A 14,347-nucleotide genomic window follows, 5' to 3' on the forward strand; every position below is an offset into this window, starting at 1 on the left:
TAATCCCAGCTACTCAGGAGGCTGAGGCAGGAGAATTGCCTGAACCCAGAAGGCGGAGGTTGCGGTGAGCCGAGATCGCACCATTGCACTCCAGCCTGGGTAACGAGAGCGAAACTCCGTCTCAAAATAAATTAATTAAATTAAATAAAAAAGTAAATAAAATGCACAGTTCCATGGTTTTTAGTATATTCAGAAAGTTGTGTAACTATCATCACCATCTACTTCCAACACATTTTCATTGCCCCCAAGGAAACCTTGTACTCATTGGCAACCACTCCCCGTTCTCTCCTCTCTGCCTAGCCCCTGGCAACTGCTCGTCCACTTTCTACTTCTGTGGATTTACATATTTGGGACGTTTCATATAAATAGAGTCAGACAATATATGGCGTTTGTGTCTGACTTCTTTGACTTCGCATGATGTTTTTTCAGGTTCATCTGTGTTGCCTCTTGTATTAGTACTTATTTCCTCTTTATTGCTGATCATATTCCACTGTATAAATATACTACATTTTGTTTATCCATCAGTTGACGTTCGATTGTTGCCACTTTGTGGTATGTTATGCTGCCTTGACTCACCTGACAGAATATAACCTTTATTAGGCAGGGACAATATTAATGGAATGAATGGATTTGGATGGGGAAATATTTATTTTAGGCAGATTTAGTAAGGATTGACTTACTGATTTTAAAAGTTTCTGTTCTGTCCTCATTCTTGTTTGTCAAGAAAGGAAAATCTGTTGTTGAAGGTAAATTCTTTCTTCAAGCGCAACAGGTACGGCCCTCTGATATTTACATTGAGAAGAGTGAAATTTATTTTCAGGTAGACACTAAAAGTATGTGCAATACAGAAGTAAAGTAGGAATTCGTTACTGGTTGAGAATTGCTACTGTTGAATTGTTTTTATTTTAGGTTTTGACCATACATAGACAATGTGTATCAAATGGTGGTTGTAAAATTAAACCATCATCTAGAATAGTTAATTTGTTATAATCAAGCTACACATACGGTTTTCTTAAACCAGAAAAAAATAAAAATAAAAAATAAATTTCTGTTTAGCTCTGTTACTTAGTAAGTAATGAATTACTTAATAATTTAATTCGGTGAATGTTTATCTTGTCCTATTGGCACTGTCTTATAATGGCCCTCAATGTGCAGATTATCGATTAACTCAAAAAAGCTGTTTCATGCCTGTTAGTTGATTGAGACTCAGCTAAGTAAATTTAAAGCAATTTACTTCTAGTTCTTTTTAGAAAGATCCTAAACCTCTAAAACAAAGTCGTATTTCTAGTGGCTGGTAGTGTTCCTTTGCTTTGTTCACTGCAACTTCTGCCTCTTGGGTTCAAGCAGTTCTCCTGCTTTAGCCTCCTGTAGCTGGGACTACAGGCATGCGCCACCACAGCTGGCTAATGTTTTGCATTTTAGTAGAGATGGGGTTTCACCATGTTGGCCAGGCTGGTCTCAAACTCCTGACCTCAGGTGATCCTCCTCACTGGTCCTCCCTAAGTGCTGGGATTATAGGTGTGAGCTGCTGCACCGGGCCTGAAAATTGAAATTGCTTTGTGGATATAGGGGAGATGGGAAAAGGGGAAATAATAGCTTTGGTGAGAGCTGCATTGACATTGCACCTAGGAAATTGTCTTGGAGAAAATCGCGGGCCAATGGTTGGGTAACACATTTAACATTGAAGTTAGGAAGGCACACAACTACCCTTAGGTTCATTAATTTGTTGGGAGAGCTCACAGTACTCTGCATATAGTTGGACTCAGTATTATTTATTACAGTGAAGAAATACAAAGCACACTCAGCAAAGGGGAAGGGCATATAGGGCAAGGTCTTAGGAAATCAGGTGCAAGATTCTAAGTCCTTACCCATTGGTGTCACTCATTGCTTCATTCCTCCAGCAACTAGTCCACACATGTGGAATGTTACCCACCGAGAAACCTGACTAAAGACTCGGGGTGCAGTGTTTTTTTGTTGGGAGATTGTCACATAGGCACCGTTTGCCTATCATGTACCCAAATTCCAGAATCTTCTCAGGCCAGACCTTCTTTAAAAGAAATTATAAATTAATATTTCAGAGTTCTAGGAAGAAAGCGTATGTTCAGCTTAAATCATATTGTTTGCACAGATAGTTTAGGCACAGTGAGCCACTCTTAATAGGGAATGTTAGGACCCCTCCCAACATCCAAATTCAAATCCCTGTGAGCCAGCCTACCTTGTAAGTGGGACTTTGAAAAGATAACAGTATCAGGCCTGCTATATAAATTTTATGAATTTTCTGTAGCACCACTCTCATACCAATCATAACAGTTTTAATCTAGCCCTTGAAAAGATCCTAGATTTAGTTGGCCTCTCTTTTTTTTGGAGTTGGAGTTGGAGTCTCTCTCTGTCACCCAGGCTAGAGTGCAGTGGTGCAATCTCTACTCACTGCAACCTCTGCATCCTAGGTTTAAGTGGTTCTCTTGCCTCAGCCTCCCTAGTAGTTGGGATTACAGGCATACACCACCACGCCCAGCTAATTTTTATATTTTTAGTAGAGATGGGATTTTGCCATTTTGGCCAAGCTGGTCTCAAACTCTTAACCTCAGCCTCCCAAAATGCTAGAATTCCAAGCGTGAGCCACCATGCCCAGTCTTAGCCTCTCTTTTTTAAAGTATATGAGGATTTCGTGTTGCACCAATGCTTTAGGTGATAGTTTCTGTATTTACAAAATGAGGATAACTGAAACTTGGTGAAGTTAAATGATTTGCCATGCCGTGATACCTAATAATGGAAGAGAGCTGGGATTTAGATTTCTGTATTTCAGTCCTGAAATTTAGACCTCTTAATTGTCTACAATAGATGCACAGAAGAAACAAATTATCTACATCAAATTTTTCAGTCATGCATTTTGAACATTGGTAAGAAAGGACATGTGTATTGGCTATATTTCACTTCAGTTGGTTGCCTGATTTCATCAGCTCTGGGCAGGGCTTTTTATCATTAAGAATGAATAATGTTTTATCTCTCTTCCCCCAGGAAAATCTAATGTAATGGATGCACTTAGTTTTGTAATGGGAGAGAAAGCAGCTAATTTAAGAGTGAAAAGTATTCAAGAACTCATTCATGGAGCACATATTGGAAAACCTGTTTCTTCTTCTGCAAGTGTAAAAATTATCTATGTGGAGGAAAGTGGCAAAGAGAAAACATTTGCAAGGATTATCCGAGGTATTTTTTTTAATAAATTATTTTTTCATGTTATCTTTCAAGAGTCAAGTAAGATTGCTCATTTTTTCTTTCTTTGAAGGATATGATTTATTATTCTACTGGCATAATGAGCTAGAAATCTTTTTTTCTCTTGCATAGCAAATCTCAGAAGCAAGTTACTCCAATTATGTCTGCTTTTCCTTAATAGACATAATTGTTCAAATACTCTACTGTCAAATAACATTTTAAAATCTGGATATTTAGTTGAGATGAAGGAGGGAGTACCTTGAAAACAGAGAAATTATAAAATTTATTTATTTATTTATTTTTTTGAGATGGAGTTTTGCTGTTGTCACCCAGACTGGAGTGCAATGGCGCGATCTCGACTCACCGCAACCTCCGCCTCCTGGGTTCAGGCTTCTCCTGCCTCAGCCTCCTGAATAGCTGGGATTACAGGCACGCACCACCATGCCCTGCTAATTTTTGTATTTTTAGTAAAGACGGGGTTTCACCTCATTGACCAGGATGGTCTCGATCTCTTGACCTTGTGATCCACCTGCCTTGGCCTCCCAAAGTGCTGGGATTATAGGCGTGAGCCACCGCGCCCGGCCTATAAAATTTATTCTTGAGGTTCTTTATCAGTTTTTCCTCGTGATGAACAAATCGTATGCATATTTTTGGCTTTACACAGTTTTTTCTACGACCAAAAAGCAACTTGAGTGAAATGTTTGAATTTGTGGCATATATATATGTATTTACAGGAAAAGGGCGAGTACTGGGGAAAGAGGAAGAAACTTTTTTTAAAGGATGTGGATAGATAAGATACCAGTTGCATTCTTTGATCAGTTACTCACATGCGCCGAGGGTAGAGGAATAGACACTGATGCATTAGGCTAGCTCAATGAATCTGCATTTTTATATAGATAATATATGCTGGGGCCGGGTGCGTGCTCACGCTTGTAATCTTAGCACTTTGGGAAGCTGAGGCAGGTGGATCATGAGGTCAGGAGTTCAAGACCAGCTTTGCCAACATAGTGACAAAGATAGGCATAGTTGGAAAAGATAGGCATAGTGAAACTCTGTCTCTACTAAAAATACAAAGAATTAGTTGGGCATGGTGGTGGGCGCCTGTAATCCCAGCTACTCGGGAGGCTGAGGCAGGAGAATTCTTTGAACCCAGGAGGCGGAGGTTGCAGTGAGTGGAGATTGTGTCACTACACTCGAGCCTGGATGACAGTGTGAGACTCTGTCTCAAAAAAAAAAAATAAATAAATCATACAGGCTGGGCATGGTGACTCATGCCTGTAATCCCAGCACTTTGGGAGGCCACAGCAGGAGGATTGAGACCAGCCAGGGCAGCGTGGTGAGACCCTGTCTCTACAAAAAATTAGATGTGTGTGGTGGCATGAGCCTGTAGTCCCCGTACTTAGGAGGCTGAGGTGGGAGGATCACTTGAGTCCAGGAAGTCTATGCTATAGGGAGCAAAGATTGCACCACTGTACTCCAACCTGGACAACAGAGCAAGACTGTCTCAGAAAAAAAAAAAGATAAACATAGGGTAGAGGAGAATGAGCAGAGGGATGACTTTGAGTTCTGTCCTTTGTCCTGTACATGTGAAGGTAAGCTATCAATTTATATTGTCAGGTCGAAATTCAGCAGAACTGTTTTAGGGTAACGATCTCCGGGCCCACAAGGAATTTCCCTTTGGATAAATTGTGAGGGAGGCATGCAGTTTTTTTTTTTTTTTAAATCTTCACAGCCATATTATTTAGGAACACAATAGGAGGCAAGTTTGCATGCCCTAGTTCCCATCTTGACCTTTCCCTTTGACTTAGTGAGTTAGGGGTTCTGAGATTTATTTTCCTTTTACATCCTGACTAGGATATATGCTCCTTGAGATCAGAGACTTTCATCTCTTTTGTTTGCCACTGTAAAACAGACCGTGATGTATGATAGACACTCAATATTTGTTGAGGCATTAAATGCATTTATTACCATGTATATTATTACATAACTGGCCATCCCAATAAGAAAAGTAATTTATTAAACTTTCAATGGATTTTGAGATATATCTGATATATTTTTAACAGGCTTTATTCTTTCATTTTAGGGGGATGCTCAGAATTTCACTTTGATGATAATCTTGTGAGTCGTTCTGTTTACATTTCAGAGTTGGAAAAGATAGGCATAGTAGTCAGAGCACAAAATTGTTTAGTTTTTCAGGTAAGTAGCTGTAGTAGTTTATTTGATTCAGAGTTTTGAAAATACATCACTGTATTTTACATGTTGATGTGCTTTGCTGTTTTTAAAAGGGAACTGTAGAGTCGATTTCATTGAAAAAACCCAAAGAAAGGACCCAATTTTTTGAGGAAATCAGCACTTCAGGAGAGCTTATAGGAGAATATGAAGAAAAGAAAAGAAAGTTACAAAAAGCCGACGAGGATGCACAGTTTAATTTTAATAAGAAAAAAAATGTAGCAGCAGAGCGCAAACATGCAAAATTAGAGAAGGAAGAGGTAAGATGTGATGCAGATATAACCATTCAGTGTTGGATACAAAACTTTCTCTGTTAGAATCACTAGGTGGTTACCAAGAAGATTAATAGTATAAGACAATTAAAGCACAGTATTCATTAACATAAACTGTTTGCTCCCACTGTTTCAGATTTTCCTTCCAAATAGGCATGACAGCCTGAACTAGAAAAATGTCTGATTTTCCCAACTAAAAACACGCTTGATGGTTTCTGTCTTATGTGGCAAAGGCTCTCAAATTTTGGATATTAATCCCTTTATGCTCTTAAAAATTATTGAGGACCCCCAAGAGATTTGTTCATATGGGTTATCTATTAATATTTATTGTATTTGAAATTAACACTGGAAAATTTAAAAATATTGTAATGATCCCTGTACAAATACTAATAAATTCATTACATGTTAACATAAATAGCAATTTTATAAAATATAGCTATATTTTCCAAAACCAGTTAGAAGAGAGACATTGTTTACCACTTTTATAATTTCCTTAATGTCTAGCTTAATAAAAGACAGCTGGATTCTCATAAACACTTTTGTGTTAAATCTTAGTTATGCTAAGGCCTAGCAATTTTATCCATACTGTCAGTGCAAGTGTCAACACACTGAAATAGACAAATAAGTCTTAGTATTATTGTAAAAATAGTTTTGCTTTCAGGACTCTCTAAAAGGGTCTTGAGAACCTCCTAGGAGACCATGACCACATTACATGCAAATGTACCTCTGGGATATTTCTTGATCCTCTTCGCAGTGCCTGGTATAGTACCTTGACTTTCGTTGTAGTTGTAAGGTTAGCCGAGAAAAAGAAGAGTAGACCCACGCCAGGCACGGTGGCTCACGCCTGTAATCCCAGCACTTTGGGAGGTCGATGGGGGTGGATCACGAGGTCAAGAGATCGAGACCATCCTGGTCAACATGGTGAAACCCCATCTCTACTAAAAATACAAAAAATTAGCTGGGCGTGGTGGTGCGTGCCTGTAATCCCAGCTACTCAGGAGGCTGAGGCAGGAGAATTGCTTGAACCCAGGAGGAGGAGGTTGTGGTGAGCCGAGATCGCGCCATTGCACTCCAGCCTGGCTAACAAGAGCGAAACTCCGTCTCAAAAAAAAAGAGTAGACCCAAAGTCGGGCAAGCAAGTTTTATTAACTTGCCATGCTGCCTCATAACAACCAGAGGAGGCAGCTCTGATGTCAGGAAAGGAGGGATTTATATGGAGTGTGAGGGGCATAAGGGAGTTTCAGGACTGAGATAATATATCAGCTTGTAACAGGAACAGAGGTAGTTTGTTAACTTGGGACAGACTTAACAATACATCATCCTGTGACTTTTGTGGTGGCAGTTTTAAAAAACCAGATTTTACAGTATCCGTAAAACAGGAATTTACAAGTATGGATAACAAACATTTGTTTTCCCTGTCCTCACGGGAGGTATCCAGATCACCTAATCAGGCTTTGCTTAATTGTAGCACCTAGATAGGATTTGAGGAATGCAGCTGCAGAGCAATCAGAGTGGGGGCGGGGGTCAGCTTGCACGGAGCAGAGCGGGTTTTCTGAGGCAGCTTGTCCCTAACATTCCAGCCTTTCAACAGATAATAGAAGAGGGGTACTGTTGTTATCTGGCTGCTTATTGGTGGATAGGGGTGATATTTGGGTGGGGAGCTAGATAGTAGGGATCGTCGTTCCTGGAGCTGTCAGTATTCTTGGAGCGGCATTATGTCTTGTATTGTTCCGTGGGTGAGAGCTTTAATACAGTCCTGTAAAAACTGGGCGAGGAGTCGTTAAGAGACGGGCCAAATGCTGGGAGAAAAACGGTTATGGCAGGACCTAAGAGGGGCAGTAGCCGGGGTGCCCAGGAGTTACGGAACTGCTGGGTCCAGGTGAACTGACTGTCTAAGTTTTTGTGCTTGGTCTTTGAGTTTTTTGACAGCCTCTTGTACTAACCCAGATTCATTGAGGTAGAAACGCATTGTTCATCTAAAAAGACGCACAGACCTCCTTTTTCAGCAGTGAGATTTACACCTTTGCTATTTTGTAGGGTGACTGCCGCTAGAGTCTAGTTGGTTTCGGAGGTGAATAATAGAGTCTGCTATTTCTTCTAGTGACAATTGGAAGTCTTGGGAGAGTGACCGAGGTTCGTAGGCTTCCTGCTTTTAACTCGACACTAGTTGTGACTTCAAGGGCTACTAATAAGGGAATGAACTGTATTGCTCTTTCTGAGCAGGCATGTAATGTAGCAGGGAGTAATGAGAGGGAGTAATTCTTGGTTTGGAGAGACAAGGTTAATGTTGGGGGTAAGGTAGACTACGGTCCAGTTGGCAGGGAGAGAAGTGGGTTGTGGGTCCGCAGGGGAAGAAGATGCCTCGTTAATGCAGACAAGTGTATTGAGAATAGGTGTTGGCGTGTGTAGGTTCCTTTTGGAGGAACTCGTTCAGCTTCAGCAACCCAGAGTGAGGAGGAGAGAGATCCTCCTTTGAGAACTCCTGTCTGGGGGTAGGGGTTTCTGTGTTTGAGAGGCAGGAGGGGAGGTAGTGCGGAAGCCGAGGGGAAACTGAATGATCTACTCGGGGTGAGGTTTGGGAAGAGGGATGAGAGATGGTTTGAGTTGAGCCACAAGCAAAGGGAAGGATAGTGCCTATGTGTATGTGTTCACTGGAAGAGGTGACACATAAGAATGGGACTATGGATGGCTGGGTGGGGGAGTTTTCTGCGGTTGTAATTGGCAGTGTATGTGGAGAGAAGCTTGGTAGCTCTGTTGCGAGGGTAGTGGGATAGTTCCCACTGAGGGTGAGGCCTCTGTGTACAAAGGCAGAGCCTTTTTGGAAGGGGTATGAAAAGCGAATGGGAATATGGTCCCAGGGCTGAGGAACTGGGATAGCTGAGCAGGCAGCAGAGGAAAGGGGAAAACAGGTCCAGGAACGGGAAGCAAGTGTAGAGCTGGAGCGTAGTAACAAGGAGTGAGTGAAATTGAGAGATTGTTTGAGCCTTGCAGAAGTGAGAAGAAACTTTGAAGGAGCAGAGGCAGTGGGGCTGACTATTAAAAGGGTTAGGAGCTTGAGGAAGAATCGGAGCCTGTATTTGGGGGAAGGAGTTGAGAGGGCTTGTTTGGGGAGGTGGCCTCTTGTAGCAGTGACGCCTTTTCAGTGGGGGATGTTGGGGTTGGATTGCAGGGGTAATGAGGAGAGGGGCAGAGGCAGAAGAGGGAGGCTTCTTTTGCTGTCTTGTCGGCCTTTCTGTTTCCTCTTGAGATTTCATCTGACCCTGTTTGGTGTCCTCAATAGTGTATAACTCCTGCTTTTGCCAGGAGGTGTGCAGCTGGGAGGAGTTGATAAATACAGGGGTTTTTTATTTAGCCATTAGTGATGGGGGTTCCTTTGGCAGGAAGAAATCCTCTCTCTTGCCAGATGGTGGTGTGAGAATGGAGAATGAGATAGGCATATTTGGAGTTGGTAAAAATGTTGACTTGTTTGCCTTTGGAGAGGATTAGGGCCCTGGTGAGAGCTGTGTTTTGCCTTTTGGGAGGAGGTCCCTGGGGGTAGGGGTTTAGTTTAATTACTTAGTTAAGGGAGAAGACTGCATACCCAGCGATTTTGTGGAAGTTGACTGACTTGCAAGAGGCGCCGTCTATAAATAACTGGTTGTCAGAATTGGAGAGAGGTTTAGGGGAGATATTATGGAAAGAGGCTGTAGGTGATCAAGGATTTCAGTGCAGTAGTGGGTGGGAGAGGAGGAAGGTACTGGAAGTAGAGTTGCAGGATTGAGGAGAGCAGTTTTGGAGAGGGGGAACTCAGGGTTTTTAAGAAAGAGCATTTGCAAAGGTATATGCCACAACTGAGAGCAAAACTAAAAAAATGTAAGAGAGCATGGAGCAGTTGGATATGAGAAGGAGAAAGTGTGCTTAGTGCTTGGCAAACAGAGGAGATTTTGTAGATTATGTGGACTGTAGTGTTTTGACTGAATGTTAGGGTTTTGCTTTTTAAGGCTAGGGTGGTGGCTGCTGCTAGGGCTCTGAGGCTGGTTGGCCACCTTTGGGCAGTGTTGTCTAATTGTTTAGATAGATAAGCTGTAGGAATGAAGGTAGGAGGACTTCCTTTTTGTTGGCCATGGACACCAAGGACTATTCCATTGTTTTCAGTTGTGTAGAGAATGAAGGGCTGAGAGAGGTCAGGCAAAGATGGAACAGGAATGGTTATGAGGGCAGCTTTAAGTTTGTGGAAGCTGGGGATTATGTTGTGTGAAGGATTCAGGGGCTTATTTGGAGGGCCTTTAGCTACTTCATAGAGGGGCCAGGCTAGGAGGGCAACAATGGGAATTCATATTCTGAAGAAGCTTGCTAGTCCTAGGAAAGAAAGGATTTCACCTTTAGAGGTGGATGGGGGCAGGCTGTCTATCAGTGTTGCCCGTGATGGGGTTATGGCTCAGGCCCTGGGGGAGAGCTGGGCTCCTAAGTACATCACTGTTGGACTGGAGAGTTGTGCTTTGGAGGGGGAAAGCCTGTATCACTTACTAGCAAGGAAGTTTAGATGGGTAATCGTGTGAATCTGAGAGTCCTCTAGGGAGGGGCTACAGAGGAGGAAGGAGGTTGTTCACGTACTGGAGGAGCCGGCTAAGGGAGAGGTCTAGGGAGGTGAGGTAGGTCTTGAGCTAGAGCTTGTCCAAAGAAATGGAGGCTGTCTCTAAAGCCTCGAGGGATGACTGTCTAAGTGATTGTCATGACTGGAGGCTTCCAAGGTCAGTCTACGCAAAAGCAAGGAGATACTGGGAATCAGGGTGAAGAGGAACGGTAAAAAAGGCATCTTTTAGGTCTGTTACATTATAATAGGTTGTCTCTGGAGGAACGAGGGAAAGGAGCATAAAGGGGTTGGGAACTACTGGCTAGATGGGAAGAACTGCCTGATTGATAGCCCTGAGATCTTGGACAAGCTGCTATGAGCCATCCAGTCTTTGTGACAGGGCATATAGGGATATTGTATGGAGAATGAGTTGGCCTAAGGTGGCCTTGCAAGTGGAGTCTGTTTACAATGGGTTGTAAGCCTTTTAGGTGCCTTAAATAAAATGGGATACTGAGAGACATTGGGAAATTTGGAGGGATCTTTTAGCTGGATTTTGATGGGATCATGGTGAGCTGCTAGAGAAGGGGTAGTGGTATCCCACACTATTGGATTAACAAGAGAAGCAGGAAGTGTATGTTGGGGGGAGGGGTCGAGGGGTGGCATGGTGGCAGAGTGGAGTAGGAGTGAATCTGGTTGTGGGGAACAGAAAAAGGTGATTGAAGCTTTGAATTTGGTTAGAAGGTCTCTGCCTAGGATGGGGGTAGGGCATTGAGGCATGATAAGGAAAGTGTGAGAAAACAGAAATAGGGAACAAGTAAGAGGTCAGGTGGCACGTGGGCGCAAGATGAGTCCGTCAGCCCCCACAACTGAGAACTGAGAGGGATCCTGAGAATTCAGGCATAGCTGAGTAAGTGGCCATGATATTGATTAAAAAAGAAATCGGCTTTCCTGCTACTAGTAGAGTTATGCTGGCTTCTGTTGCAGTGATGACAGATGGGGTTGGGGGGGCCTGGGCCTCATGTCTTCAACAGCTAGGCCATGGAGCTACGGGAGTACAAGGGATTCTTCATTTTTTGTCTTGATGAATGGGTGGTGTTTCTGAGGTGCAGGCTTTTCCGTCTGTGTGTTGAGAGGAGTCAGACTTCCAGTGGCCTCTCTGCTGGCAGACTGGACAAGGGCTTTTCGGCACTCATGGGTCAAGACATGCCTGCACCCAGTGGTCTTCTGTGCTGCACTTAATACAAGGCTTGGGAGGGCCACTGCTATTGGGTCTTTTTTGCCCTTGGGTACTATGGTTAGGCTGATGGATAGCTGCAGCTAGAAGCTGGTATATAGCACGACCTCTTTGGGCTGTATCTAATTTACTTTGCATATCCCTATTATTGAAGACTTTGAAGGTCACGTTAAGGAGGTCTTATTGTGGGTTTTGTGGGCCATCTTCAGCCTTTTTAAGTTTGTGTCGGATGTCAGAGGCAGATTGAGAGATAAAATGGGTATGAAGAACAATGGTTCCTTCTTGGGAGGCAGGGTTGACTCGGGTATATTTTTGGAGAGCCTCTGTAAGGTGGGAAAGGAATTGGACAGGATTTTCATCTGCTTTTTGGGAAATTTCTTTAAGGTTTTAAAAATTTACAGGGGCGGGGCAGGGGACAGCAGCAGCTCCTGTGGGCCTTGTCCAGAATAGAGGAGGTAGCTGCTGAGTCAGGCGTCCCTGAAGTGGAGGAACTGAAGGCCTGGAGGCTGGAGGAAGCCCTTGTCCCAACACTGGGTCTTTCGGGAAGGCGGAGACAGTCAGGGGTTCTGGGTAAATGGCAAGAGTCTCTTACTCTGGCAGAGGCTTTGATGGTGGATGAGGTAGTCATCAATGGGAGAGTCTGGAGATTCTTCAGGTCTTTGGCAGGCTTGAGAAGGGGAGGGTGGCTGGGAGAGAAGTGATAGAAAAGGGAGGGAGGGATAGAAGGGGAGAGAGGGATAGAAGGGGAGAGAGAGAGAGCCCTCTAAGGGCGCCCGGCCGCAGCCTACCCCATCCCAGATTACAGCACCAAAATGGCCAAGAGAAAGAAGAGTAGACCCAAAGTCAGCAAGCAAGTGTTATTGGCTGCCCTGTAATAATCAGAGGAGGCAGCCCTGAGCTTACAAAACCAGGGGTTTATGTGGGGTGAGAGGGGCATAAGAGAGTTTTAAGACTGAGATAATCTGTCAGCTTGTAACAGGCACAGAGATAGTTTGTTAACTTGTGACAGACTTACATCATCTGTGACTTTTGTGGTGGCAGTTTTAAAATTACAGATTTTACAGGTCTGTGTAAAACAAGAATTACAAACATTTGTTTTCCCTGTCCTCCCTGGAACTGCCCAGATCGCTGTGATCAGACTTTGCTTAATTGTAGCACCTAGATAGGAGTTGAGGAATACAGCTGCAGAGCAATCAGAATGGGGCGGGGGTCAGCTTGCACTGAGGCGGTTTTCTGAGGCAACTTGTCCCTAACAGTAGTTAGAGTGATATTTTTGAAATGCAAATCAGATCCTGTATTTTCCATGCATAAAACCTTGCAGTGCAGTGTTTCTCGCTGCACTGAGAATCTTGTCTCTTTTTTTTTTTTTTTTTTGAGACGGAGTTTCGCTCTTATTACCCAGGCTGGAGTGCAATGGTGCGATCTCGGCTCACTGCAATCTCCGCCTCCTGGGTTCAAGCAATTCTCCTGCCTCAGCCTTCCGAGCAGCTGGGACTACAGGCCTGCACCACCATGCACAGCTAATTTTTTGTATTTTTTTAGTAGAGACGTGGTTTTACCTTGTTGACCGGGACGGTCTCGATCTTTTGACCTCATGATTCACCCACCTTAGCCTCCCAAAGTACTGGGATTATAGGGGTGGCACCCGGCCGAGAATCTTGTCTTTTATAAAGCATACTGATCTTGTCCCTGTTTACTTTTTGAGCCTTAACTTCCTAAACTTTGCTACCACATTAACCTTTATTATGTGTTGAACACACCAAACTCCTTTCTATTCTGGGGCTTTTGCTATTTCCTCTGGCTAGAAAGCTGTATGCCTGATTTTGCATACCTGGTACTCTTATTCATGTTTTTATTAAAAAAGTAATTTTATTAAAAAAGTCATTTTCTCAGGTGGGCATTTGCTGTCCACACCTCCATTCTAAATTAGCACCTCTTCCCTTGTACTAGCACATTACTCTATTTTGTTTATTTTGTAGCATTTAATGCTGTATAAAATTATCTTGTTTATTATTTGTTTGCTTGTCTGTCAATGAAGAGTCAAACTCTGTAAAATGTTTGAAGAGATTTATTCTGAGCCAAATATGAGTGACCATGGCCTGTGACACAGCCCTAAGAAGACCCTGAGAACATGTGCCCAAGGTGATCAGGCCACAACTAGCTTTTATACATTTTAGAGGGACATAAGACATCAGTCAATCCTTGTAAGATGCACATGGTTCATTCTGGAAAGGAGGGGATCTGGGGCTTCCAGGTTATAGGTGGATTCAAAGATTTTCTGATTGGCAATTGGTTTAAAGAGTTTTATCTAAAGGCTTGGAATCAATAGAAAGAAAATGTCTGGATTAAGATAAGGGAGAAAAGATACATAAGAACGTAAGATAAGAACATCGTAGAGACCAACATTCTTGTTAGGCAGATGAAGCTTCCAGGTAGCAGGCTTCAGACAGAACAGATTTTAAATGTTTCTTATCAGACTTAAAAAGGTATCAGACTCCTAGTTGATTGTCTACTGGATCAGGAAAAAAGGCCTGGAAAAGGGAAAGGGGATTCTCTACAGAATGAAGATTTTTCCCCACAAGAGAGAACTTTGCAGGGCTATTTCAAGATACGGCACAGAAACATATTTGCAGTTAAAATATTTTAATTTCCTTCCTTATCTGTCAGGTGATACTATGCCAGCATCAGGTTGAAAAGTAAGCCATATTACATGGGGTTGATTAAAACCCTTCTGGCTAGGCATTGTGACTCATGCCTATAATCCCAGCACTTTGGGAGGCGAGGCAGGCAGATCACTTGAGGTCAGGAGTTCGAGACCAGGCTGGCCAACATGGAGAAACTTTGTCT

The 14,347-nt window shown here is 43.0% G+C and overlaps 1 protein-coding gene across 2 annotated transcripts in view; it reads left to right on the forward strand.

Moving 5' to 3' along the window:
* Positions 1 to 14,347, forward strand: part of SMC1B (structural maintenance of chromosomes 1B) — a 90,241-nt gene that overhangs the window by 2,387 nt on the left and 73,507 nt on the right. For both annotated transcript variants that reach the window (XM_017964134.4, XM_035273367.3), the window contains exons 2-4: positions 3,019 to 3,207; positions 5,297 to 5,409; positions 5,499 to 5,702. In XM_017964134.4, coding sequence (XP_017819623.2) covers positions 3,019 to 3,207; positions 5,297 to 5,409; positions 5,499 to 5,702 — 506 coding nt within the window. The remainder of the gene's footprint in view (positions 1 to 3,018; positions 3,208 to 5,296; positions 5,410 to 5,498; positions 5,703 to 14,347) is intronic.

The sequence above is a fragment of the Callithrix jacchus genome, chromosome 1 (genome assembly GCF_049354715.1).
Source record: "Callithrix jacchus isolate 240 chromosome 1, calJac240_pri, whole genome shotgun sequence".
NCBI classification, from domain to species: Eukaryota; Metazoa; Chordata; class Mammalia; order Primates; family Cebidae; genus Callithrix; species Callithrix jacchus.